The sequence below is a fragment of the Sus scrofa genome, chromosome 2, assembly GCF_054392235.1.
Source record: "Sus scrofa isolate SSC_HxYL_T2T_F1_AM1 chromosome 2, Sscrofa_HxYL_maternal_Yorkshire_Landrace_v2.0, whole genome shotgun sequence".
NCBI classification, from domain to species: Eukaryota; Metazoa; Chordata; class Mammalia; order Artiodactyla; family Suidae; genus Sus; species Sus scrofa.
In genome coordinates, this window is record NC_139384.1 from 13,646,167 (window position 1) to 13,673,797 (window position 27,631).

The 27,631-nt window shown below is 50.0% G+C and overlaps 1 protein-coding gene across 3 annotated transcripts; it reads left to right on the plus strand.

Annotated features, from left to right (window-relative positions):
* The first annotated feature begins 3,223 nt into the window (after nt 1-3,223).
* Nucleotides 3,224-26,862, plus strand: SLC43A3 (solute carrier family 43 member 3). Of its 3 annotated transcripts, none has more exons than XM_021083039.2 (13): nt 3,224-3,420; nt 4,466-4,834; nt 5,287-5,416; nt 7,382-7,428; nt 10,642-10,718; nt 10,914-11,006; nt 13,628-13,767; nt 16,201-16,298; nt 17,798-17,971; nt 18,186-18,305; nt 23,352-23,544; nt 24,396-24,519; nt 25,823-26,862. In XM_021083039.2, the coding sequence occupies exons 2-13, from the start codon at nt 4,651-4,653 to the stop codon at nt 25,922-25,924; spliced, it is 1,482 nt and encodes a 493-aa protein (XP_020938698.2). In that variant the 5' UTR covers nt 3,224-3,420; nt 4,466-4,650; the 3' UTR covers nt 25,925-26,862. The 3 variants fall into 3 exon arrangements, 2 of the variants coding, with proteins under 2 accessions (XP_020938698.2, XP_020938697.2); XR_014836592.1 differs by lacking the exon at nt 3,224-3,420 and adding an exon at nt 3,776-3,811 and having other exon boundaries at nt 18,186-19,632; nt 22,406-23,544; XM_021083038.2 differs by lacking the exon at nt 3,224-3,420 and adding an exon at nt 3,776-3,811.
* The last annotated feature ends 769 nt before the right edge of the window (nt 26,863-27,631 follow it).

The window sequence follows — 27,631 nt, forward strand, 5'->3', positions numbered from 1 at the left end:
CATCCATACGGTGGAGATTGGGTATCCTGACATGTGATGGGAAGGGACCCCCCACCCCAAAGCATCAGGCCTTGGGGACAAGAGACCCAGTACTATGCTCCCTCTCCTCCTACTAAGGGAGATAACATTCCATGGCTGGTATCCCCAGAGCCTGGACTGGCCTTCCCTCACCAGTTGTCTGGTTCTCTGCCTGGGAGGGGTTTTGAACAGATAAATACTGTCATCAAATGGGAACCATGGAAATCAACTCTGGCAGCAGAATGACAATAGCTTGGAAACAGGTAATATCCAGGTGAGAGATAAAGATGGTGAGTGCTCGAATAGGGCAGTGACCGGAGATGGAAAGGGGGGAGATTAAGGGGTAGAATCAATAGTACCTGATTGATTGATAGAGGCGGAAGTCCAAAGGTCATCACTTAGGCAGCCTCTCCCTCCAGCCTCCAGCGCAGCTACTCCTCTCACTCTAGCCGGTTCCTGAAGGTTCTCACTCTGCCCAGGCTCTGAATGCATTGTGCTGGCTTCTGCCTGGACGACCACCCCCTCTCTCCAGAAATCTGGGGTTCCTTTATCTCCCCAACTAGAGAAGGAGCTCCTTGAGGGAAGGTGCTGAACCTTTTCTCTCTGAATTCGGGCACCGGGCCCAAAGCCTAGAGTGCCAAGTATGGATGTTGAGAGAATCAATCAACAAAAAAAGAAGCAAGGTGAAGGCGAAGGAATGAAGATATCGGGCGCATCGTCAGATCTTATTATAATCACCCCTCTCTCTGATGTTTCCCACTAATCCTCATCGGAGTGAGGCCTGAGAGTGATCTGAATAGCATCTGCCTCTGCTAGTTGCTGGAACTCGAACCAAATAAAACCGGAGCGGTTCAAAGAATATTTTGTTATGCCATCTGACTGGTCAGTAGGACAGTCACATTACCAGAGGCAGGGCCTTCTGCAGACATTGATGTGGGGGTGGCAGAAGGCCACGAAGGGCCCAGAGAAAGAACGTGAAAGGTGGACAGACCCCCAGCGACCTGTCCGGGTCCTGAGCTCCAGTCCTGGATGCACAGACAGCCCTGGAGCTGGGCCTTTCTGGCAGCTCCTGCAAATTTACATTCTTAAATCTCTCTCTCTTTGCTTTGACTTTGTGTGTTCCTCCCTTGCTACTTTCACACTCACTGATCCTGCAAGTCCTCAGGAGACCTAAATGTAAACCAGAGCAAGAGATAGGGCTTGAATTCATGTCAGTGTTTTTGTATCTTGCAGTAAAAGAAAAAAATCTTGCATCTTAAGTCCTGTTTGTCTAGGGCTGCTGTATCCCCCCCGCCTTAAATTACTTTTTATATTTATTTATTTATTTTTATTTTTTTGTCTTTTTTTTTTTTTTTTTTTTTTTTTTTTTTTTTTAGGGCGGCACCAGTGGCATGTGGAAGGTTCCCAGGCTAGGGGTCTAACCAGCGCTGTTGCTATACCAGAGCCACAGCAAGGCCAGATCCATGCTGCATCTGCAACTATACCACAGTTCACGGCACCACTGGCTCCTTAGCCCACTATGCAAGGCCAGGGATGGAACCCTCAACCTCACGGTTCCTAGTCGGATTAGTTTCCACTGCGCCATGATGGGAACTCCCTATTTATTTATTTATTTTGCTTTTTAGAGCCGTTCCCAAGGCATATGGAGGTTCTTCAGGCTAGGGGTCGAATTGGAGCTACAGCCGCCTATGCCAAAGCCACAGCAATGTGGGATCTGAGCTGTGTCTGTGACCTACACCACAGCTCACGACAACACCAGATCCTTAACCCACAGAGCGAGGCCAGGGATTGAACTCACATCCTCATGTATCCTAGTCGGGTTGGTTAACCACTGAGCCATGAAGGGAACTCATTGATTAATTTTTAAAGAAAGGATTTGTTTTCTTTAATGTCCCATTAGTCCATGTGAAGTCTGGGAGTATTTTTTTTTGGCTGTGCCTGTGGCATGCAGAAGTTCCCTGGGCCAGGAATCGAACCTGCGATACAGCAGTGACCCAAGCCTCAGCAGTGAGAACAATGGATCCTTAACCAGTTAGAAGTTCGTGGGCATGTTAAGAGCACATGTAGAGTGAAGTTGCTCTGAAATCCCCTCCCAAGGCTGCTTCTCTGACTCTATGTATCTGGACCCTGGAGAACCTAGTGCTATTCTTAAGCAGTCTGGCTACTGACTAACATACTTGCAGGGACTTCATCAACCCAGCTCATATTTCTAATTATAATTAAGATAATTAAGGTACCGCAGGCCTCATCTTACAAGTGGGGCAGTCAAAGGGCTTGCTTGGGGCTATGTAACTAGTGAGCACCTGGGTATAGAACCAGAACCGAGCAACCTGTCTTTGGGTGGTTATCCTTCTTTATCCTCCGTGTTTTAGTAGAGATCTGGAAAATACTCCCTGGTTCTGGCTTTCCACTGCCCTAATCTTTTATTTCTTTCTCATTAAAAAGAAGGGTGGGCTTAGAATCTTTTGAGTCCCTGGGCTGCAGGGGAAACCAGGAGGCTAGGCTTGGGAGTTTGTAGACTACTCTAAATATGCAAGAATCTCTCCCTCCAATTCAGCTTTCTAAGCGGGGCTGGGAGGAAATGGCCACTGAACTAACTTGCACTGGGCTCGGAATGATAGCAGCGCAGCTGGTTCAGCTGGCTATCTCATGCTGATCACAAGCTCCGACGGCAATTATATATGTCTTTGATTAATAAAAAATGGAGCCATGAATGAATACTTAATCAACAAAGTCTGGCGGGTAGACTCTTTCAGAACCTGGGCTGGGGGTGAGGCAGGGAGCAATCAAAGAGGTCCTTGGTGGTGAAAAAGCAGGATACTGCTTCAGGGGGATGGTTTCTGGAAAGATGCTGTCAGTGGGGAAAAAAAAAAAAAATCCTGCATGGCCTCCAAGTTGCCAGGTATGTTTTATCCGGGGAACTTACTGAGGACTATAGCTTGGGACACAGCCTCTTAGATATTCTGGGGAATACTCCCAAGAGGTAAAGGGAGGAGCCAGGATATCTAGGAGTTTTTGCTGGAAAAAAATAAAAATAAAAATCCATGCAGTCGAGCAGGAAAAGATTCCTGCTAATCGCAAAAGCAGACAAGTTCATGACTGTAGTTTTCTAAGTATGAGAAAAGGCAAGAATCTGAGGTCTTTGAAGTTATTCCTAGATAGGCATCTTAACTATCCAGGGCGGGGGCGTTTCCTGTTTTTCTCCATCCTGAATTTCCCTCGGGGCACACTGTCTGGTAGGCTGCAGGTACAGAAGTGGCTGGCAACATTCTTTGTTTCCTGAAATGCCAGGCAACGTCTTCTGTCTGCACAAATAGGGGAAAACGTGTTCTGTGCCCACCCACGTGGTCAACGCAGAGCACAAGGAATACGGCGTCCGCGTGTGTGTCCCCGTGTCCGCAGGTAAGCCGTCCGTGTGTGCTGTGAGTGCGTGACCTTTCCCGTTGCCAGTGTGAGCAACGGGATTGAAACGATCTCGGTCAGGGGAGGGAAAAGGCGCAGAGAAGAAGAGAAGCGGAAAGGGGATCAGGAGGTGCACGCCGGCGAGGTCCACCCGAGTGGAAGGAGGGGGCATTCCAGGGCGTGGTCAAAAAGAGCGTAGGGCTGTGAGGCTCGGAGAAGAAGGAAATGATGGCGAGCGGGAGGTGGAGGACCTGCCAGGCGCCGCCCCGCTCACCCCGGCCCTTCCGGGACTGCTGGGGGCGTGGAGGGACTGGGAGGGGCGGCGGGAGGCGCGAATCCAAATCTTCAAAGGCGCAGAAACCCGCGTCCCGGAGAGCTCGGAGCCAGGCAGGCGAGTAGCTTGCGGCGCAGGGCTGGAGGCGGCGAGGTCCCGGGGCCGGGGAGTGATGAAGCCCTGAGGACAGGCGACCGGGGGTGGAGGGTGGGGGGGGGACGGAACGGGGTGGGGGGAGCTTCTGCCCCAGGACCTCAGAGCACGTGCCGGAGGGAGAGCGGGGTGGGGGTGAGCGGCTTCTGGGCGCTTTCCCGGCAGATGGTGGTGTGAGGGGGGCGGCGGGGAAATGGGAGACTGGGGGAGTGCCAGCCGAGGGTCAGGCAGGATCGTGTTGAGGTAGGGATGTTTTTAGCATTAGACTGGCCTGCAACGTGACTGACTGGCCCATGTGACCTGGGGAAGTTGAGCCTTTTGTCGGTCAACTGAACATAAGAAAACACCCACTTTGCCAGGATATTGTGAGGACATGTGTCAAGTCTCCCATCCCCTGTTCCTGGTTCAGAATTGCTGCTATTATTTTAGCGGATGTCTCCTGAATTGGGGCTCTGTCTCTGCTTTCCCACCTGTTGCCAGTTGTGGGATAGAGAGGCCTTTGCAGCTGTTTCTGGCTGTTTCTAACCGCTGGCCTCTTTATCGTACAGAGAACGCTTTGTACACCTCTGCCTTTCCCTCAAGCCTCCTGTACCCAGCAGCCTCTGCCTTATTTTATAGGATCCAGAGAATCGCCCATTGATGGGTTTTGCCCAAGCCTGGAACAGCCAGAACAGCCAGAGAGCTTCCTGAACAGAGGGCCTGCCAAAGGGATTTTCCAAGTGCTGGAACGCCAGGCTTCGCAGCGCCTGTGGTCAGCCCAGGAGACCGCCCTTGGGATTTGAGGATCAGCTCCACCTGGAACCATGCAGGGAGCGAGCCTGCCCCTTCGGATAGCCACTCTGCTGACGGGGCTGCTGGAATGCATCGGCTTTGCGGGTGTCCTCTTCGGCTGGGCATCCCTGGTGTTCATCTTCAAAACAGAACGTTACTTTGAGAGCCTGTGTGAACCGAATGCCACGCTCATGGGCAACGCCACAGGGCCAGCTGGTAAGGGAGCAAGGACGTCTCTGGGAAGTTGAGTCTGGTTCCCAGGTCGGGGAGTGAGAAGGGGTAGGAAGAACTTCCCCCCTCTGCCCTCCCTGCCAGCCTTTCTATGGTGAGGGGAAAGCCTCTCCCACCCTCCACCGTGGCCTTGGAGGGGCCTGGGGAGGGAAGTACCAGCCCCCCCGACCAGAGGTAATGGGGGGCAGTCACGTGTCACCTCACCTAAGGGAGAACTTTCCACCTGGCAAGCTGTCCAAGGAAGAAGAGGCGGCCCTAGACCTGGCAGGAGGGTGGGGGATGGAGGGGGATCAGCCTGCCCATCCCGGGCTCTTGAGACCTGCACTTCTCTCTTCCAGACCCTAACCCTAACCCTAACCCTAACCCTAACCTGGCAGGAGGGCGGGGGATGGAGGGGGGATCCCTGGGCTCTTGAGACCTGCGCTTCTCTCTTCCAGACTGCAGCGCCCAGGACGAACAGTTCTCACTCATCTTCACTGTGGCCTCTTTCATGAACAACTTCATGACGTTCCCCACCGGCTTCATCTTTGACCGTTTCAAGACCACCGTGACCCGCCTCCTAGCCATGTAGGTCCCAAGGGGATCTGAGCAGGGCTGGCCAAGAGGAAGTCTCACGGCTTTGTTGGGAGGGAGACCCAGGCCAGGCAGCTGGGCAGCTTTGTTTTAAGCTGCCCCATGTGTAGACTCTGTCTTGACCTGCCCTCTTCCCACATGCCTACTTCCCCTTTCCTCGCCTCCTTCCTCTGTTCTGTGTATGCTGTGTTGCACTGAGCCCAGGCCTACTTCCTGGGAGGGCTGGATGGGGCCAGGATTATGAAATGAGCAAAGCCTAGAGTTGCCACTTTCTTCCTTCCCCTGGAGACCCTTGACCTTGTCAGGTGATACCCAAATGACTCAGGCTTCATCGTTACCCTTGTCACCCCCCCTTCCCACCCTCCCCCCATCACTGCCGAGATTCTTAGGGTCCTGGGTGTCTCCAGTGGTGGGATTTCAGGTTCCCTCGGATGGCAGGGAGGCCATGGGGGTGTAGGACTTGCTGGCTCACACAGGGTGCCACTGCAGCTGGCCAGGCTGGGCATCAAGCGGTGGCCTGCTAGGGACTGATAGGACTCAGAGCAGGCGCTGTGGGATGGCATGCGGGAAGTTAGTTGTCAGGGGATTTGGAAGGTGGCTGGCCCAGGAAGTGGCCTGGCAGGAAAGCATGTCCTTTGCTCTGTAAGCCTTTGGGTGCATGATGACTGTCTCTGTCTCTCTTGGATTTTGGTTTCCTGTCTCCTCCTCTTCTTCGCTGTGTCCCCTCCCTCTTCTCCAGCCTTTAGTGCATAAAAACTCAGTCTGAGCATTCCCTTGTGGTGCAGCAGGCTAAGGATCTGGCAGTGTAACTGCGTCAGCTCAGGTCACTGAGGTGGTGTGTGGGTTGGACCCGTGGCTCGGGAACTTGTGCATGCTGTGGGCGCAGCAAAAAAAAAAAGAAAAAAAAAAAAAAGGCTATGATAAAGGATACAAATGAAGAGCCACATAGGGCCAGGTCAGGAAGGGTCCTAAGCTCAGGAGCTTCGATTGTGCAGTTAGGGTGCAGCACCCTCCTGGTCCATGGCTGTGTTTATCAAGCTGGAAGCTCTCCAATCTCCACACTATTGGGATTTTATAGAGGCTTCCTTATGTAGGCATGATCAATTATTAACTCCATTTCCAGTTCCTCTCCCCTCTCCAGAGAAGTGGGGTGGGAGTGGGCTGAAAATTCCAAGTGTCTAATTATGACCAGTGTTGCTGGTGAGCAGCCCCCATCTGGGACCCATCCAGAGTCACCACATTAGAAGAAAAGATGCTCCTGGTGCTCTTATGGCATAGAAATTGGCAAGGTTTTTAGGAGCCCTGTGTGCGGGACTGGGGACAAGGACTAAGTATATATTTCTTATTATAAATGAGAAAATCATACTTAAGCATTGCTTTTATTACCCCATGCCTTATAAGACCCCCAAACTTCTGCAGCTGCCGGCTACACCACAGTCACAGCAACTTGGGATCCGAGCTGCATCTGCGACCTGTACCATAGCTCATGGCAATGCCAGATCCTTAACCCACTGAGCAATGCCAGGGATCGAACCCACAGCCTCGTGGATACGAGTCGGGTTCGTTACTGCTGAGTCACACTGGGAACTCCAGCACCCCCAATCTTCTAAGAGAAGTTTGCCTCACAAGACCCCCAAACTTCTAAGAGGTCCCTATAACTTTGGCATCGTGGTCCTGAAATCATAGCATCCTAGAACTTTAAGGTTGGGGTTGAAATCAGTCCAATCATCTCTTTTTATAGAAAAGGCTGCTGAGGCTCAGAGAAGGGCAGTACCTTGCCCGAGGTCACACAGCAATGAGGAGTTAGAACTCAGGGTTATAATTTGTAGACCAGGTACTAACTGCTTTCTTCTTAACCTGTTGGAACTCTTAGGTGGAAGGGCATTGGCTCCACGATCCCTGCCCCTCCAGGTTTCTCTCTTCTTAGCAACATTCTCCATCTCCCGTTTTGTGTTTCAGATTTCTCTACACCAGTGCCACACTCATCATAGCCTTCACCTCTGCAGGTGAGTGCTCTTGGGAGGGGCCGGGCTCGGGGGCACCTGGTGGGTGGGACAGGTGCAGAAAGTGATGGGCAGAACACCTTGACCCTTGCAGCAATTCAGAGAGCCCCAGACTTTGAGAGCTGGAAAGCATCCTTGAGAGAGTTATTATTGCTGGTCTATAAAAAGTTTAGTCTAGTGAAAAATACAAGGAGTAAGGACATTGGTGACACTGCTTCAGAGAGAATTTATTCAAAAGAATTATGTCCTTCCTCTCGTATGTATTAAACTGTCATTTTTAAAAATTTTTTTTGACTTTTTTCCTTTTCTAGGGCCGCGTCCCGAGGCATGTGGAGGTTCCCGGGCTAGGGGTCTAATCGGAGCTGTAGCCGCTGGCCTACGCCAGAGCCACAGCAACACGGGATCCAAGCCGAGTCTGCAACCTACACCACAGCTCACAGCAACGCCAGATCCTTAACCCACTGAGCAAGGGCAGGGATCGAACCCACAACCTCATGGTTCCTAGTCAGATTCGTTAACCACTGCGCCACGACGGGAACTCCTCAACTGTCCTCTTTCTTTAACATGAAATGAATGATAGTTTTTGAAAATATCCCGACTTAGCAATATAAAAATTGATAGCATGTTGTAGTCATGTTTTTTTTTTTATTTTTGGCCGTCCTGTGACATTTGGAGTTCCCAGCCAGGGATCAGATCCGAGCTGCAGTTGAGACTCTTGCTGCCACTGCGGCAGCACCCGGTCCTTAAGGATCCTTAACTTGCGATGCCAGGCAGGGAGATCACCTTGTATCCCAGTGCTCCAGAGATGCTGCCAATCCTTTTATGCCACAGCGAGAACTCATGTAGTCACCATTTTTTTTTTTCCTTTTCAAACTTTACTGGTCTATGAGTGTATAAAATTCCCAAATCTGGGAGTTCTAGTTTGGTTTATTCCCTACCTCCTCCATTAGGTAGGGGTCAAAACTTAGGTCAGAGAGAGACCCCCTTGCAAAGACTTGCCCAGGTTCATGGAGCAAGTTAGTGGCAAGTGGTCCAGGGCCCCTGGCTGTGCCCTTTGCTAGCCTCTTGGTTATAAAGGCCAAGAGATGCCTTCCATTATCCCTCCCTGGAATCAGATCACGACTCAGTTTGGCAGTTAGGAAGTAAAAGTACCTAATTTTCCTGTGTGTCTTCTTTGTGCTAAAGCTGGTTATCTCCATTTGTGCTCAGTGAACAGAGGCTGACTGAGGGTCTTTGTTCAAGCAGAACTTGTGAGATAGCCTGGTGCCTTGAGCCAGTGCTTGCAAACCACCGTCCTCATCAAACCAGCTTCTTTTTACTTAATAGGCTAAGCAAGATTTTCAAGCGGCTGAATGTGGAGGTGATGGCTGGGAATGTTTGACTCACATTCATGAATCATTGGAGCACTAATTTTCCCTTCCCGCATAAATAAAACAGGGCTTTTTGGTTTTGGAAAACGTGTTGAGACCACAGTGGTGCTATTGTCAAAAGAATCTCAACCAACCTTTAGTACATGCAGGGAGGTGCCTTTTACAGAGACAGAAATTGAATGGTAACGAGCGTGGAGACTCTTGGAGTTCCCATCATGGCACAATGGAAACGAATCCAACTAGGAACCATGAAGTTGTGGGTTCGATCCCTGGTCTTGCTCAGTGGGTTGAGGATCCAGCATTGCCGTGAGCTGTGGTGTAGGTCGCAGACGCTGCTTGGATCCTGTGTTGCTGTGGCTGTGGCGGAGGCCAGCAGCTATAGCTCCAATCAGACCCCTAGCCTGGGAACCTCCATATGCCAGGGTTGTAGCCCTAAAAAGCAAAAAAATAATAGCAATAATGTGGAGACTCTAAAATGTGAAAGTTTACTGTGCTTCTCGAGGTACAGGACAGTAATTACTAGAACAAGAATTTCTTTGGAGAATATTATTTGGAAGTATACACGTGGCTTTATTAACATCAAATCACCTAGTGGAGAAGTTATTCCCTTTTTATTCCTATTTCAGTTCTCTGATTTTGTGCCCCAAAGTCTTGATGTGGGGCTGGGATATTTTAACACTGTGGCAAGAGTGGGTTTGGGGATTTGACCGGTAACTGCATCTAGATACCATTTAATGACACTGTGTTCATCGTATTTATTTTTACAGTTACTTCTTATTCACAACAAGCAACAGAAGTTGCTTTTCATTTATGCTAGTGCTATAAAGTTCCCTTTAAAAATGATAGATTTCTTTTGGGTAAAAGTGAGTCAACTTAGAAATATTTTGGCAAAGGGCTAAGTTATGAAGGGCTCCCCCAGCCCTTGACACTTGAGTTGTTTTTAGTTTTTCAGCTCTTACGCAACACTTTCCAGACCCTTTGGAATGCTTTTTTTTTTTTTTTTCTTTTTCTGTCCTTTTAGGGCCGCACCCATGGCATATGGAAGTTCTCAGGCAACGGGTTGAATTGGAGCTGCAGCTGCTGGCCTGCAAGCAACACAGCCCTAGCAACAGGGGATCTGAGCCACATCTGTGACCTACGCTACAGCTCACAGCAACACCCGATCCTTAACCCACTGAGCGAAGCCATGGATCGAACCCATGTCCCTCATGGATACCAATTGGGTTTGTTACTGCTGAGCCACAACAGGAACTCCTGGAATGATTTTTGCATGTCAGTCTTTTCTAGAGCAGGAAGTATCCTTTTTTCATCCTGCTTTTCCAGTGCCACAAAGGAGATACTCAATGTCTAATGAACAAAGGAAACGAACGATGGTCCACTGCCGTTTTCTCACTCAGATCTCACAGCATCTAGTGAAGCAGGAAGAGTAGGATGCTTATTCCCATTTATCAGATGGGATGACTGAGTCACAGATTCAGAATCCAGCTCAGTGCAGTGAGTTATAGGCTGGGCTTGGGGGCTGAATCCAGCCCTCTGTCCCCCACGGTGTCAAAGATAAATGGAGGGACTGTTTGTGGTTTGGTGAGGGAAGGGGGTGGTGGCTTGGCTGGAGTCCTGCCTCTCTCTGTCAACCTCCAGACCAAGGATCATCTTTGGTGGGAAAGAGGGTGACTCCGCAGGGGCTTGTGAGGGACCAGTACCCTAAGATCCTTGAAGGATGATGGGAGGCTGCCAGGAACAGGGGCCCAGGATTGTGGGGGAATTGAAGCAGGTGGGGGCCAGAGTTTGGGGCTCCATGTTTGGGCTGCACCGTGTACCACCCCACCTCTGACTTTGATTGTTCCAGACTCAGCCATGCTGCTCTTCCTGGCCATGCCCATGCTCACCGTTGGAGGAATCCTGTTTCTCATCACCAACCTGCAGGTGTGAGCAGGAGGCTGGGGGTGGGGGGTGAGGGGAAGGAGAAGCACTTTTCAGCATTGGTTGCTTCAAATGGGATTGGCCCAAGCCAGGGTGGTGGCTTCTGGGTTGGAGGGTGGGTCTGGGTATGAGGGCCTGGGTACATGGGGAGATGCTTATTTCACGAATAAGTACATGATCTGGTCGTGTGTTCTCCAGGTTGGGAACCTCTTTGGCAGACACCGCTCCACAATCATCACCCTCTATAACGGAGCCTTCGACTCTTCCTCAGCTGTCTTCCTTATCATTAAGGTGAAAAATAGCAATAGCCAACATTTATGGAACACTTATATGTATAGGCCAGACACTTGTCTTGTGAACTTTGTGTGATTTCTCTCCATCCATCCTCCTGTAGTAAACATGACTTTAACCTTAACCCAGGCCTGTCCAGTTCTAGAGGCTAAACTTGTAATGATTAAGCTCCTTTATATTGACCTTGGAGTTTGGGGCAGAGGCTAAGGGAAGACACAGCTATGATGTGCTTGGGGCTGGTGGGCAGAGGCTGGGAGTCTTTGGAGTGGGGTAGTATGCACCCGTGAGCTTCTGGTTTGGACAAGGGAGTAGGAGGTGGCCGGGGGTGACAATAGGGGCAGACACAGAGTCCACTCCAGCTCTCCTAAAGGGGATTGGGGTGATGGGCTGTTGCCAGTGCTAAGAGTGGCCCACGCAATGGGCATTCCACCCTCATTGCTAACAGTTTCATCTGGGCAGTGATGTGCTCAGTCGAGGGGATGAATCCTGCTTGATGGGTAGAGGTGGTCATCGTGGGCAGTCCTTCTTAATGAGATACTGGAAGACTTCAGGGGACATTGCCTTTCCCTGATGGAAGGTGAGAGCAGAGCAAAAGGAAAGCCTTCCTCCTTGATCCTTCTTCCCACCCTTCCTCTTTGAATGTTGTGGTGGGAGGGTGTGATACTGGGGTTGTGGCAGCCATGCTGTGATCATGCGGCAACAAGCTGGAGAACAAAAGCCAGCACTCTAAGGATAACTGAGCAAAAGGAGTGGAACATTATGGGTCCTTGGTGCCCCTAGATGTCCAGCCTGTGACTTCCCTCCGGGCTTTGTGCTGGGCCAGAGGCAGCTGGCACAGTCTGTGGCCCTGGGGGAAGAGAAGAGGCTCTCTGGGAGTCACTACCCAGATATGAGACTAGCTTAGTCCCACAAGCACCTTGGCTTGGAGAGTCACCCAGTGGTTAGACCCTGGGGCACTTAGTCAAGCCTTTGTACCCTTGATGCAAGAGCTGTTTTTCATGCTCTCCCCTCTCCCCCAGAAAGGTCTTCGTTTATCTCTCAGAGTTGAGAGGAGAGTGAGGACCAGAGCAGGAGTAGGAGTTCTTAGTTGTTGTTGTTTTTTTTTTAATTTTATCTTTTTAGGGCCACACCTGCAGCGAATGTTCAGTGGCATTAAGCTTTCGTTTTGTAGCCATCATCACATCCATCTCCAGAACTTTTCTCAAACCTGTAAAGCTGAAGCTCTGTGCCCATTAAAAGATAACTCCCCAGTCCTCCACCCCCACCCCCCGCCTCCTCCAGACCCTGGCACCCACCCATTTTACTTTCTATTTCTGTGAATCCGGCTACTGCAGGTCCCTCATGTAAGTGGGATCATATAGCATTTGTCTTTCTGTGACCAGGTTGTTTCATTTAGTATAATGTCCTCAAAGTTCATTGATGTTGGAGCAGGTGTCGGAATTTCTTTTTTTTTCTTTCTTTCTTTTTTTTTAAGGATGCCCCTATGGCATATGGAAGTTCTTGGGCCAGGGGTCAAACAGGAGCTGCAGTGTGGCCTACTCCACAGCCATGGCAACGCCTGATCCTTAACCCACTGAGCGTGGTCAGGGATGGAACCCAGATCCTTACAGAGATAACATTGGGTTCTTAACCCTCTGAGCCATAACAGGAACTCCCAGAATATTTTTCCTTTTTTTTTTTTTTTTTTTTTTTTGTCTTTTTGCTATTTCTTGGGCCGCTCTCGCGGCATATGGAGGTTCCCAGGCTAGGGGTCTAATTGGAGCTGTAGCCACCGGCCTACACCACAGCCACAGCAACGCGGGATCCGAGCCGAGTCTGCGACCTACACCACAGCTCACGGCTTTTTTTCTCTTTTTATGGCTTCATCTGTGACACATGGAAGTTTCCAGCCTAGGGGTTGGATTGGAGCTGTACATGCCGGTCTACACCACAGCCACAGCAATACCCAGATCTGAGCCACATCAGTGACCTATGCCGAAGATTGCGGCAACACTGCATCCTTAACCCACTGAGTGAGGCCAGGGATTGAACCCGCATCCTCATGGATACTAGTTGAGTTCTTAACCTGCTGAGCCACAATGGGAACTCCAGAATTTCTTTCTTTTTTAAGGCTGAATGATGTCCCATTGTATGTAGGTACCACATTTCCTTGGTCCATTCATCTATGGATGGATACGTGGTCTGCTTCCAATTTTGGTTTTTTTTTTTTTAATAGAGATCAATTTTTTTTCATTTTTTATTTTTCATTTTAAGTGAGAATTGAAACGATTTTTAATTTTTATTTATTTACTTATTTATTTTGCTTTTTAGGGCCACACCTGTGGCATATGGAGGCTTCCAGGCTAGGGGTCCAATCAGAGCTACAGTGGCCGGCCTACACCACAGCTACTACAATGCAGGATCTGAGCCGCGTCTGTGACCTACACCACAGCTCATGGCAATGCTGGATCCTTAACCCACTGAGCAAGGCCAGGGATCAATTTCTCAACCTCATGGTTCCTAGTCGGATTCGTTTCCACTGCGCCACGACAGGCACTCCATGCTTCTACCTTTTGGATGTTGTGAATGATGCTGCCACCAACGTGGCTGTTACACTGACCTCTTCTCTCCTTTCTCTGCAGCTCCTTTATGAATGGGGCGTTGACCTCAGGTCCTCCTTCATCTTCATCTCGGTCTGCAGTGCCTGGCATGTTGGGCGTACTTTCCTCCTGATGCCCCGGGGTCACATCCCCTACCCACTGCCCCCCAACTACAGCTATGGGTAAGGCCTGTGGACCGGTGATGGTGTGGCCAGAGCCCCTCATCTGAGCTGGAGTAGGAAGCTGGGGATGGAACAGTCATGGTTTTCGTAGGGCTGGAAAAACCTGTCTCAGGAGAGGAGGACCAGACGAGGGGTGTATCAGTTAGCAATTGCTGTGTAACAAATCACCCCAAAATTCCATGGCTTAAAACATCAAGCATTTATTATTTACAGGAACACCAGAATCTCTTTCTTTTTTTAGGCTGAATAATGTTCCATTGTATGTAGGTACCACATTTCCTTGGACTCTTCATGTACGGTTGGATACTTGGTCTGCTTCCACCTTTTGGATATTGTGAATAATGCTGCCATCAGTGTGGCTGTTACACTGACTTTATCCTTCCTTTCTCTTCATCTCCTTGTGAGCTTTCTGAGCCTACAGGTCTGTGGGTAGCTGGCTCGTTCTATTGACTGGGGACCTACTTGGATGATCTTGACTGGGCTTCTTGTGCCTCTGGTCATCTGGTGGGCTAGGTGGAGGCTGGCTGGTCTAGGATGGCTTCACTCACAGGGGATTTGTCTGGTCCTCTGGAGTGGCAGGGGTATCTGGGTCACGTGGTTCTCATCCTCCAGTAGGCTAGTTCGGGCGGCTTCACCTGGTAATGCCAGGATTCTAAGAGAATGCAGAAATGCACAAGGATTCTTCAGGTTTAGTCTTGGAATTGGCACAACATCACTTCTCTTTTTTTTCTTTTGGCTGCCCCATGGCATATGGAGTTCCCAGGCCGGGGATCAGATCTGAACTGCAGTTGCGACCTAGACTGCAGCTGTGGCCATGCTGGATCCTTAACCCACTGTGCCGGGCCATGGATCAAACCTGTGTCCCAGCACTCCCAAGAAGCCTCCAATCCTGTTGTGCCACAGCGGGAACTCCAGCACAACATCACTTCTGCTGGATTATCTTGGCTGAAGCAGCTCACGAGGCCAGCCCAGATTCAGAGGGTGGGGAAATAGAGCCGCAGGGTTCTGTTGCAAAGGGTAGAACACAGAGGAGGTGAAGAAATGGGACTATTTTTGCAGCTAGTCATCACAAGCAGTAGAGGTCGGGCCTTTGTTTGCCACTCACTCAAAATTTGCCAGCCCTGTGTGCTGATTTCATTTCATAGTAATCCTCAGACACATGTCCTTATTTCCATTTTCCAAGTGAGAAAAATGAGGCTCAGAAGAGTTAGATCAGGAGTTCCCTGATGGCTCAGTGGGTTAAGGATACAGCGTTGTCACTGCTGTGGCGCAGGTTTGATCCCTGGGTCAGGAACTAATGCATTCTTTTGGTGCAGCCACAAAAGGAGTTCCCAGTATGGCTCAGTGGGTTAAGGACCCAGTGTTGTCTCTCTGAGGATGTGGGTTCGATCCCTGGCCTTGTTCAGTGGGTTAGGTATCTGGAGGTGTTGCGAACTGTGGTGTAGCTCGCAGATGTGGCTGGGATCCCACGTTGCTGTGGCTGTGGTATATACCAGCAGCTGCAACCCTGATTTGACCCCTAGCCTGGGAACTAAAAAGAAAAAGACAAAAAAAGAAAAAAAAAAAAAAAAGGAGAAGAGTTGGGTCTGAGCCATGTTGTCGCAGCCAGAAAGAGGCAGAGCTGGGATTTGAACCCAGGCCTGCCATATTCTTCCACACTTCAGTGGTTCTGCCTATTAGAATTGCTAGGATTACTTGGAAATCTTTTTTTTTTTTTTTGTCTTTTTGCCATTTTCTTGGGTCAATCCTGCGGCATATGGAGGTTCCCAGGCTAGGGGTCGAATCGGAGCTGTAGCCGCTGGTCTATGCCAGAGCCACAGCAACGCGGGATCCAAGCCGCGTCTGCAACCCACACCACAGCTCATGGCAACGCCGGATCGTTAACCCACTGAGTAAGGGCAGGGATTGATAACCCTCAACCTCATGGTTCCTAGTTGGATTCGTTAACCACTGCGCCACTACGGGAACTCCAGAAATCTTTTTAAAAATAAATACGGGAGCCTCTTTCCCACACCCAGATATTCTTTTTTTTTTTTTTTCAGGACCAAACTCACGGCACATGGAGGTTCCCAGGCTAGGGGTCTGATTGGAGCTACAGCTGCAGGCCTGCACCACAGCCACAGCAATGTCAGATCCAAGCTGCGTCTGCGACCTACACCACAGCTCACGGCAACACCGGATCCTAACCCACTGAGCGGGGCCAGGGATTGAACCCACAACCTCGTGGTTACTAGTCGGATTCGTTTCCCCTGAGCCACAACGGGAACTCCACACCCAGATATTCTTGATTCAAGGGGTCTGTACTGATACCAGGTGCTGGGGTTGTGCAAAGGTGACTGCTGCTTACAGTGAAATGTACGGTTCCCCCAGGACTGAATGCCAGGCCCAGCTCATGGCCCTTGGGTTCGGCTGACATGGCTTCTGTTTCCACAGCCTCTGCTCTAGAGATGGCCCCAGAGAGGAAGGGAAGACAGCAACTGAGTCCCAAAAGCTGGAGCCCCAGTCCAAGGCGTCCCTTTCACCAAAGGAAGGTGAGCCCTGCTGCTTAGTCTGTTTCCCCTCCAGAACCTGTGGCTGACCTGGTCCCTCATCTCCAGAACTTTCCCAGGACTCAAAATCAGGAAAGGCCAGGTAGAGAAGGAACTTGGAGGATCTTCTCAACCCCCTCAGTTTATAAGGGGTCCAAAGAGGGGCAACGGGTTTGCCTCGCGTCTCCTCTTTGTCCCCCTTTTCTTTCTCATTACACGCCTTTCCCCCAGCATCAGTCTTCCATCATTTTGTCTTTCCTCTCTCCCCCTCCTTGGCCCTAAGTCTGGTTTATTTGTTCCCATTTCTGCAGGTCCCCTGCATCTGTCCTCTCATTGTCCCATCTCCATCGCTGCCTCCTTTCTCTCCTCTGTCTGTTTTGGGTCTTTGGTTATAAACAGCACAAACCACTGCTGGCTAAGGTAGAAAGAATAAGATTCTGGGAAGCTGACAAAATTGAGAGAAAAATGAACGTGCCAGCCTCCATCCAGGAGGAGTAGAACCAGGCTACCTCTGGGGCGGCCCGGTCTAAAGTCACAGCCAGTCTGTGTCTCCAGGAGAACCATCAAATTGGTCAGCCTGGGGTGAGGAACAGAATACTTTTTTTGTGTGTGTCTTTTTAGGGCCACACCTGTGGTGTATGGAAGTTTCCAGGCTAGGGGTCCAATTGGAGCTGTAGCTGTTGTCCTACGCCACAGCCACGGCAACGCCAAAGCCGAGCTGGGTCTGTGACCTACAAGACAGCTCATGGCAACGCCAGATCCTTAACCCACTGAGTGAGGCCAGGGATTGAACCTGTGTCTTCATGGATACTAGTCGGGTTTGTTACCACTGAGCCACCACAGGAACTCCATGGAATAGAATACTTAATTCACAGTCCCATCTGGACCATGAGGACGGGGCAGGGAAAGAGCCTCAGGATCCTGGTACCTAAAGTAAGGGAGGGGAGGAGTTCCCTGGTAGCTCAGCAGGTTAAGGACCTGGTGTTGTCGCTGCTGTGACTTGGGTTCAATCCCTGGCCCAGGACTTTCTGTATGCCTTGGGTGTAGCAAAAAAAAAAAAAAAAAGAAAAAAGAAAAGAAAGAAGGAAAGGGAGGGGATATAGAGCAGCTGAAATATATTAGTTCTGCCATGAACCCTCATTTCATCTCTCATTTTCTCCTCTGCTTTGTCCTTTCTCTTCTTTCTTTGTCCTTTCTCCTGGCTGAGAAAGGTCGGAGAATTGTTAGTACTAGAAGTGGCACTGAGTCCGAGCTGTGACAGATCAGATTTCAGCAGGCAAAGAACATGGGGTGGGGGGTCATTCAAGGGCAAAGGGCCAGGGTGATGCACTAGAGGCAGGGCCATGCCCGTTGGAGGGCATGCCGGGTGAGTTTGGCGAGATGAGAAGAGCAGGTGACTTGGACCTCAGGCTGTCTCATTAAGACCTCTCCACTCTTGCCCAGCCCATTGCCCCTCCCCCCCAATTTAATTATAATTGCTCGTCTCTCCCTCTTGACATCAGAGATCTCAGGACCGGGGCAGCCGCAGGAACCCCGCTCTTTCTGGAGCTGTGTTTTCTCTCGGCGCTATGGTTGGCACCTTGTGTGGCTGTCTGTGATACAGCTGTGGCACTACCTCTTCATCGGCACCTTCAACTCCCTGCTGACCATCTTGGCCCGTGGGGACCAGGCACTTGGTATGTGGTGAGGCTGGGAGGCAGCTCCTCTCTGGGGACTTGGAGCCTCGTGTGGTGAGGTGCTAAGCCCAGGAGGGCTGTGTGCTCCGGAGGAAGATCTGAGCAGGGGTGTGGGGAGGAGGGTCAGGCAGGGGAAGGGCAGGGTGGGGCAGTGCTTTCCTGTAAGTCTGTCTTGGAAAGTACCTACCACTCAACCCCTCTCCGCCCTCTGCAGTCAGCACCTACACAAATGCCTTTGCCATCACTCAGTTCTTTGGAGTTCTGTGTGCCCCCTGGAATGGGCTTCTCATGGATCGGCTTAAACAGAAGTACCAGGAGGAAGCAAGAAGGAAAGGTGAGACCAGGAGAGGAGCAATCTTTGTACACTTCCCTGCCCATCGTCTCTTTTCTTCTTAATCCCTGTCTACTTGCATTTGTTCATTCATGAATTCGTCATCCATCACCTGGCCATCATCCATCCATCCATCACCCATTCATCCATCCACCATCCAGCCAGCCAGCCAGCCAGCCAGTCAGCCACTCGTCACTAAGTGCCAAGGTTGAGCCAACCGTTGTTTCAGATTCAATAGTGGATAAGACAGAAATATCCTTGTTCTCGAGCTGTTCTCTGTCTAGAGAATGGGAAACACAAGTCGTCAATTTTACAGTCCATGAAGTAAACCTGCAAGGAGCTATGGGAACACAAAGAGGGGCACATAACCTGTTCTGGGTGAGGATGGGAAGGCTTCCTGGAGGAAGTGGCATCTAAGCCGAGACCTAAAGGATGAGTAAGAAGTGGGAAGATGAAGAGGAGGGCTCTGGGTGAGTGGCCCAGGAATATAAGTGGGGTCCAGGTGGTGAAGGGGAGAGTGAAATTCTGAGGAATTGGAGGAATCCCAGAAAGTGGTGCAGGCTGGCCAGGGCACAGAGCAGTGGTAGGAAGGGGGTTGGAGAGATAGACAGAAGGGAAGGGGCAGGCAGTGTCATTCATGCCAAGGAACTTGGACATGATCCTTGGACACGAATGGAGGAATGGGGGTGCCAAGGTGTTTTATTTACCCTGCAGGGCTCAGCGGTGGGGAGGTAAAAAAAAGTAACATTTCTCCTTTACCTCTGTCATTTCATCTCTCCCAGTCCCCATCTCCCTGAGCTGCTGCTTCTACCCCTGCTGGAATTTTTTTTTTTATACTTAATTTACAATGTTTTGTCAATTTCTGCTGTACAGCAAAGCGACCCAGTTACACATATATGTACATTCTTTTTCTCACATTATCTTCCATCCTGTTCCATCACAAATGATTAGCTATAGTTTCCTGTGCCACACGGTAGGATCTCATCGCTTATCCACTCCAAATGCAATAGTTTGCATCTACCAACCCCTGACTCCCAGTCCATCCCACTCCCTCCCTTCCTTGGAAACCACAAGTCTCCATGTCCCTGAGTTTGTTACTTTTCTATAGATAGGTTCGTTTGTGCCATATATTAATTTCCTGCTAGATATATTTTAAAATAAATCTCAGACATCAAGTCATTTCATCTGTAAATACTTCAGTTTGTAGCTCCAACAAATAAGACCTCTTTTATTGAAACATCACCCTAATATGGGATTTCCTGTTGTGGCGCAGCGGAAGCAATCCAACTAGGAACCATGAAGTTCTGGGTTCGATCCCTGGCCTCGCTCAGTGGGTTAAGGATCCGGCATTGCCCTGAGCAGTGGTGTAGGTCACAGACGCTGGTCGGATCTGGTGTTGCTGTGGCTGCGGTGTAGGCTGGCAGCTACAGCTCTGATTAGACCCTTAGTCTGGGAACCTCCACATGCCACGGGTGCAGTCCTCAAAAAGACAAAAGACAGGAGTTCCCGTCGTGGTGCAGTGGTTAACGAATCCGACTAGGAACCATGAGGTTGCGGGTTCGGTCCCTGCCCTTGCTCAGTGGGTTAATGATCCGGCGTTGCCGTGAGCTGTGGTGTAGGTCGCAGACGCGGCTCAGATCCCGCGTTGCTGTGGCTCTGGCGTAGGCCGGTGGCTGCAGCTCCGATTTGACCTCTAGCCTGGGAACCTCCATATGCCCAAGAAATAGCAAAAAGACAAAAAAAAACAAAAACAAAAACAAACAAAAAAACATGGTCTCATTTCAAAAAAAAAAAAAAAAAGACAAAAGACAAAAAAAAGAAACATTCCCCTCATAGTGTTACCACACCTAAAACCACCCCCAGTAATTTCTTAGTGTCATCTCGCTGTGTAGTCGTTTTCAGATTTCCTTCATTGTCTCCACTCTGTCCTTTTATAATTGGTTTGTTCAAGTGAGGATCTGTACAGGGTCCATGCAATGTATGGATGTGGCTTTTCTGTATTTTTAATTCTCTGACTCTCCCCCCTCCCCCCCTTTTTTCTTTTTGTTGTTTATTTATTGAAGGAACTGAGTTATTTGTCCTGTCAGATTCCCACATTTTGGACTTGGCATCCTTTTCATGTCATTTAAAAATGTTTCTTGCATTAGGTCTTTCCTGTAAACAGGCAGATTGGAGGCTTGCGGAGACTCGGTTTAATATTTTTTGGCAGGGATAATTCAGAGGTGGAACCGTGGGCTTCCTGTGAGCTCTCATCAGCAGGCCCTTGGTATCGGCTGTCTTGTTCTTACGATGCTAAGATTGATCAATGGGTTCAGACATTGTCAGTCTGATCCACCCATTATAGTTTCCCATCAGCTGTGATGTTAGCAGCTATTGGTGATTGATGCCCAGACCCATTATTTTATTAGGGTTGCAAAAGGGTGATTTTTCTATCTTTCCTTCTGCTTTTAATAGCCAAACTTCCTCTAGAAAGCAACACTTTCCTTATTAACTATTTTGATACTCTGAAATAAATGCATGGTTTTGTCTCTATTTACGAATTTCAGAAAAGTAAGCTGGTACTCATAGTTTCTTTTATTTTTTCTTTCTTTCCTTTCTTTTTTAAATTTTATGGCCGTACCCATGGCATTTAGAAATTCTTGGGCCAGAGATTGAATCTGAGCTGCAGCTACAACCTATGCCACAGCTGCAGCAATGCCGGATCCTTAACCCACTGTACCTCTGCAGCGACCTGAGCAGCCAGATTCTTAACCCACTGTGCCACAGCAGGACCTCCCTTAGTTTCTCTTTTAAAATATATTTCATGTGTTTCAGGAGTTCCCGTTGTGGCTCAGTGATAACGGAACCAACTAGTGTCCGTGAAGACGAAGGTTCCATCCCTGTCCCTGCTCCGTGGGTTAAGTATTCAGTGTTGCCCTGAGCTGTGGTGTATGTAGGGTGTAGACACAGCTCAGATCTGGCATGTTGCCATGGCTGTGGTGTAGGCTGGCAGCTGCAGCTCCCATTCAACGTGGGAATTTCTACAAGCTGCAGGTGCGGCCCTTAAAAACAAACCAAAAAAATATATTTGATGAGTTTCAATCCATTTCTGATTCTTCTCGATGCTCAGATTGTCCCATCTTTGGACACTGGGAACTTTCCCGATCCAGTATCTGTGTCCTTTACAAATAATCTCGTGAATTTTAGAGTGTCTTCCTTTCTGGCACAACATGTCCGGGTCCATTTCCTTGGGTACATTTCCTGACCCAGACCTGAAATGAGCCATTTCTCCAAAGAGTCCTGGGTCCCTTTAAATGGGAAATGGTATTTAAAGATTGCAAGATGCTAGGCTTTCTTGTTTTTCTTTTCTTTTCTTTCCTTTTCTTTTGATTTTTAGGGCTGCACGCGCAGCATATGGAGGATCCCAGGCTAGGGGCTGAATTGGAGCTACAGCTTCTGGCCTGTACCACAGCCACAGCAACACAGGATCCCGAGCTGCATCTGTGATCTACACCACAGCTCACGGCAACACCAGATCTTTAACCCGCTGAGCGAGGCCAGGGATCGAACCTGCATCCATCATGGATCCTAGTCACTTTGTTTCTGCTGAGCCTCGATGGGAACTCTGCAAGATGCCAGGCTTTCTAATACTCCTAGGTTGTCATTGCTTTTAGTCCTTAGATGGAGGTAAGATGTACATAACTTTGGGGATAAAAGAATATATTAAAATACTGAAATTTTAATTCAAATTTTACTTTCTTGATTTCCACCTTTGCATCACTTCTGAAAATCATGGTTCCTAAAATATTATATATATATACACTATATTAATATATGTGTTATATATACATACACTGTATCCTATATACACATGTATGTGTGCATGTGTGAATATATATATATATATATATATATATATATATATATATATAGTGGGTTTTTTTTTAATTTTTGTTTTTTGCTTTTTAGGGCTGCACTTGCAGCATATGGAGGTTCCCAGGCTAGGGGGTCTAATTGGAGCTACAGTTGCCGGCCTACACCACAGCCACAGCCACACAGGGTCCGAGCTGCCTCTGCCACCTACACCACAGCTCATGGCAATGCCGGATCCTTAACCCACTGAGCTAGGCCAGGGATCAAACTCGCAACGTTGTGATTCCTAGTTGGATTCATTTCCGCTGTGCCACAACGGAAACTCCTATAAGTAGTGTTTTAAAAATATATTTTATGTGTAATTACTGTTTCAACAACATTAATACTCTTACTAACAATATGACTGCTCTTGCTCCCTCCTTCCCTCCCCCTGCTTCCTTCCTTCCATTCTCCTGAGAATCCAGCTCAGTCAGATTCCTGTATTTTAAGAGTCACCAACGTGATATAAAGTTTTGTTCATTGTTTTCATCTTGTTGGATTTTTTTCTGGGAATTGCTTTGCTTGTTTTCCTCCTATTATTTTAATTTTATTTGGAAAACGTTTACGTAGCAAACACGGATGTTTTTCCGAAGGCAAAACCGTGAAACAAGATACAGTCAAAGAAGTTTAGTTTCCTTCTGTGTCCTGTCCGCCTTTTTTCTCCTCTTTCCTTAGGTAATTATTTGTATTTTTCTTTTGTCCTTAAAGACAGGCTCTGTCTGTAGCTCCAGTTTTCTCTTCCTTGGATAGAAGACAGTCCCGCACACCCCGTCCTGCGGTTTTCTTTCTGTGTAACTGCCTGAGCTTGCACAGCTGGCTTTTCAGGCCTTGGGCCCCTGCCCAGTTCTCTGCTAATGTGGCTGCAGCGTAGTTGATGCCACGTTCCTCTGCCGATGCTGCTGTGGGTCTTTGCAGCCCTTTACCTGGGTTGTCTGGCTGAGGGTTGAGGGGCCTCCACGGTAACCTCTGAGTGACAGATGGTGGCCTACAGTTAGGATGAGCCCATGGGGATGGCGAGGACCGGGGACATTTGAATGATATTCAGGAGGTGCATCATCAGCATTTGTGGATGGACTGGAGTTGGGACATGTGGAGAAGGGGTTTCAGATGACCTCCCTGCGGGCCTGTCAGCAGCCTCTCCTCTTTTCTTTGGACTAGGTTCCCCGGCCTCCGCCTCGGTGGTGGCCTTGTCCTCGGCGGTGCCTTCGCTGGCTCTGACGTCCCTGCTGTGCCTGGGCTTCGCCCTCTGTGCCTCAGTCCCCGTCCTCCCCCTGCAGTACGTCACCTTCATCCTGCAGGTGGTCAGCCGCTCCTTCCTCTACGGGGGCAATGCTGCCTTCCTCACCCTCGCGTAAGTGGGCTTGGTGTGCGTAACCAGACAGGAGGCACCCTTGGGGCAAACGGAGGTGTGCTGGGGGCAAAGGAGCAGGAGGTGAGGACGAGCTGGAGGTGGTCAGAGGAGGCGAAGGGTCTGGGAGCAGCTGTGGAGGAGGTGGAGGCTGGTGGGAGGGACAGGGTGTTCACATACCTGAGCTTTCGTGTCTCCTCCCCTCTGTTATCTACTGGTGAACTCCTATTCAACCTCCAAGGCCCATTTCTGTTCCATCTCTCCCAGGAAAGAGTAGAAAGAAAGCATCTTTCTTTCTTTCTTTTCTTTTTTTTTTTTTTTTTTTTTTACTATTTCTTTTTTGGCCGCCCTGTGGCATGTGGAATTCCTGGGCTAGGGTTCAGATCCAAGCTTCAGTTGCATCCGATGCTATACTACAAGCAACACCAGATCTTTTAACCCACTGAGCCCCCTGGGGATCGAGCCTGTGTCCTGGTGCTGCAGAGATGCCACTGATCCCTCTGTGCCACAGCAGGAACTCCTCTTTCTTTCTTTGTGCCCTTGGCACTCTGTTCTTGCTTCCTCTGATCATGCATGTATCATCTGGCATGTAGCGATTTATTTGTGTGTCTTCCTCAAAGCCTCCTGGGACACACCTGTGTCTGGGTCCTTGCTGTTTTCCCAGGGTGGAGCCCAGTGCCCTCTCTGTGCTCTGTGGTTTAAAAGCCTAAGCAGAGGGGAAGGAGGGCTGTGTGGGAGGGTGAAGGAAGGTTTAGTCAGGGGAATGGGGGGCGCTGATCCAGGCCCACCAAAGCCGGGTCCCTGCATGGAGGGACCCCAAAGCTCACTGGGACCTCATGTGCTTCTCTCTCCAGGTTCCCTTCCGAGCACTTTGGGAAGCTTTTTGGGCTGGTGATGGCCTTGTCGGCTGTCGTGTCTCTGCTCCAGTTCCCCATCTTCACCCTCAGCAAAGGGCCCCTCAAGAATGACCCATTCTACGTGAGTAATTGTGGGGAGGGGTGACCTCGCCTTAGACCAGCAGGGTCGTGCAGATTGGGGTAACTGTCATCCCCAGGAGGGGCGCCCCCAAACCTGGGTGTGGTCCCTGCAGGAGCATTTCTTCTGCACATGGGCACATCCTTGTTCTTCTCAAACTGGGGTCAGTGGGAGTCCCCTGCCTTGTGCTGGGCGTCCCTGATGCCAAAGGGTTCATGTGGCACAGCTTCCCGGAGGGCCATGTTATTCAGAGATTTGGGAAGAAAATAGGTTATGTGTGTGGAAACAGGTAGACATACTCTGGAGGAGAATGCAAAATTATCACATTTCAAATAAAACCTAAGACTTCAAAGATTTCCTGCCTGCGGTGAGCATGGGCCGGCCTTGGCCCTGGCCTTAGGGCTACAACCTGTGTTGGTTTCCACAGTTGGTCCAGATGGTGGGAGCCCCGTACTCTCAGTCCTAGATCCCCACACAAGGGGGTGGGGTGGGGTGGGGTCGAGGGGATGCTCACTGGCCCAGCCCTGGGAGGTGGGCATGAGTCTCCTTTTTTTTGGTCTCTTTAGGGCCACACTCGCGGCATATGGAGGTTCCCAGGCTAGAGGTCGAATCGGAGCTGTAGCCGCTGGCCTACACCACAGCCACAGCAATGCCAGATCCAAGCCAGGTCTGTGATCTACATCACAGCTCATGGCAATGCCGGATCCTTAACCCACTGAGTGACGTCAAGGATCGAACCTGTGTCCTCAGGGATACTAGTCAGATTTGTTTCCACTGAGCCGCAACGGGAACTCTAGTCTCCAGTTTTTTGCAGATTGAAGAGACTGAGGCTTCAAGATTTGGGTTTCGTGTCTTAGGAATTCAGAAGCTGAACTAAAAACCTGAGGAGAATGACTTGTTTGTGTTATCAGATAACCCTAAATCATGCGTTCTAGGAGTTTCCTGGTGGCCTGGTAGTTAAGGGATCCAGCATTGTGCAGCAGGTTGCATTCCCCGGCCTGAGAACTTCCATGTGCTATAGGCACAGCCAAAAAAAAAAAAAAAAAAAGATGTGTTCTAGCTGGTGCCTCCACCAACTTCCCCTGTGTTCTGAGCAGATCACTGAATGCTCTCTGGGCCTCTTTTTCTTCATCTGTGAAATTGGCATAATATTTCTCCCCACTCTGCTCTATGGGGCAGGAGGAAGGATAACCAGAAGGCCATCCTAAAGGGCACAGTCCGGGCTAAGTGGACAGAGGATAAACCAGGCAGAATTCTGGTCCCTCGGTTGGGGTGGACTTCGCCTCACCTCGTCCTCTCTCTCCAGGTCAATGTGATGCTGGTGCTTCTCACTCTTCTGACGTTCGTCCACCCCTTCCTGGTATACCGGGAGTGCCGGCGGCAAGACAGGCCCCAGGAGGTCGCCTAGTTCAGAAGCTCTCCCTTTTTAGCCCCAAGGATGTGTAGTCTTCCTCCAGCCTTGAGGAGCCTGTATCCAGGAAGACTTCGCTCACCCAGGTTACTTGTATTCAGGAGCCATTTTTCTCACTATCCGCCAAGGCTTTCTACCAGCTCGACAAGAAGCAAAGGCAGGGAGTTCCCTGGTGGCTCAGCAGGTTAAGGATCCGGCATTGCCACTGCTGTGGCGCACATCAGCCCCTGGCCAGGGAACTTCCTCATGCTGTGGAAAAATCCAAAAAACAAAAAAGCCATGGCAAGCAGAAGTTCTTGGTTTCAGAATAACAACACAAGGTGTTGGCAGATGCTTGGCCCGAGGCGCGCCGATGTCCTGGGAAGGAGGTGTGTCCCCTGCGTCTCCAGGCCTCTTTGTCCCCAAAGCCTGTACGTGCCTGGGCCCTGTGCTGCCAGTTAAGTCTCCAGTAAAGAGTGAGGTCTTCATGGCCTCAGCTTTGCCACCCGGCCTTCAGCAGAGGCACCCAGCTCTCCCACAGGTAGAGCATGGAGCTGAGCCCGGGGAAGAAGAGGAGCCGGTGGGGTGCGGTGGGGGTCCCTGGGCCCCCAGGGTCCCAGCTCCACCAGAGGCGCTGGATGGCCTTGAGCCGACCCGTCTCCTCGCCGAGCATTGGTTTTCCCATCTGTCAAAGGAGAGGGGTTTGGAGTTGTAGCTTCTTTCTGGAGCTCATGTTCTAGGTTTTGAAAACAGTGACAAAGAGGCCACAGGAGGGGCCTTGGAACCAGCTGACCTGCTTGAGGAAGTGTTTTGGCGATGTTTTCCTCTTTAAGAAGGGGGATGATTATTTACTTGGGCTTTATGTAAAAATGTCCTTTGGGGAATAATTTTATAATACATTGAATTATATATTAAATGATTTTATTAGAAAAATAAAGCCTTTCTGCCTAAGGCAACTGCTGCTCTGCCTCTCTAGGTTTGGGGCTGTTGTGTGCTTGCCTGTGTGCCCCTCCCCCGTCTCGTCTCAGCCTGGGGACCCAGACGGGTGGGGTGGAGGAGTGGCTGTAGCATCCTGCTGCGTGTGGTAGCTGGACCTGGGGACAGGGTAGGAGCCAAGCCCTCAGACCAGGATCCAGCCCCCCGGTCCCAGGATGTGGCTCTCAACAGTCCCTCCCTGGGTCTCCTCTTTTTCCTCTCTACCCCACCCCCACCGCCACCCTCTGCCCCCTCAGCTGGAAGCACTGGATGGTGTCAGAAAGTCCGGCGTGGGTCTGGGGACAGACCCCTAACCGCTTTGAATCACGTCCTCAACTGCAAAGAGCAGTTCGTCGTGTCCATCCCTGAGGGAAGTTGTGACATTTGGAAGTCATTTCTGCTGTCTAGCACATGGTGGAAGTCAGTGGGGGGGGGACTTTGTTCCTTTATTGGCTCATGACTGGAGAAGAAATTGGTACCTAAGGGGAGAAGGTGAGAGATGGGGGGGCTGTTGGACCAGGTGTCTCGTTTCCTCTGAGCCAGGAGAGGACTGAGGGAGAGGGGCTGGCAGGCAGATTCGTTCATTCAAGAAATGTTTATTGAGCCACGACAATGCATCAGGCACTGTTCTAGGATTCAGAGATGCACAAGGGTCTGAAGCTAGCTCTTCTGTGAGCTGCTGAGGGGTAAGTTCCAGGAGCCTAGGCCTGGGTCTGAAGACAGATGCTGGAGCACTAATGGTTATCTTTT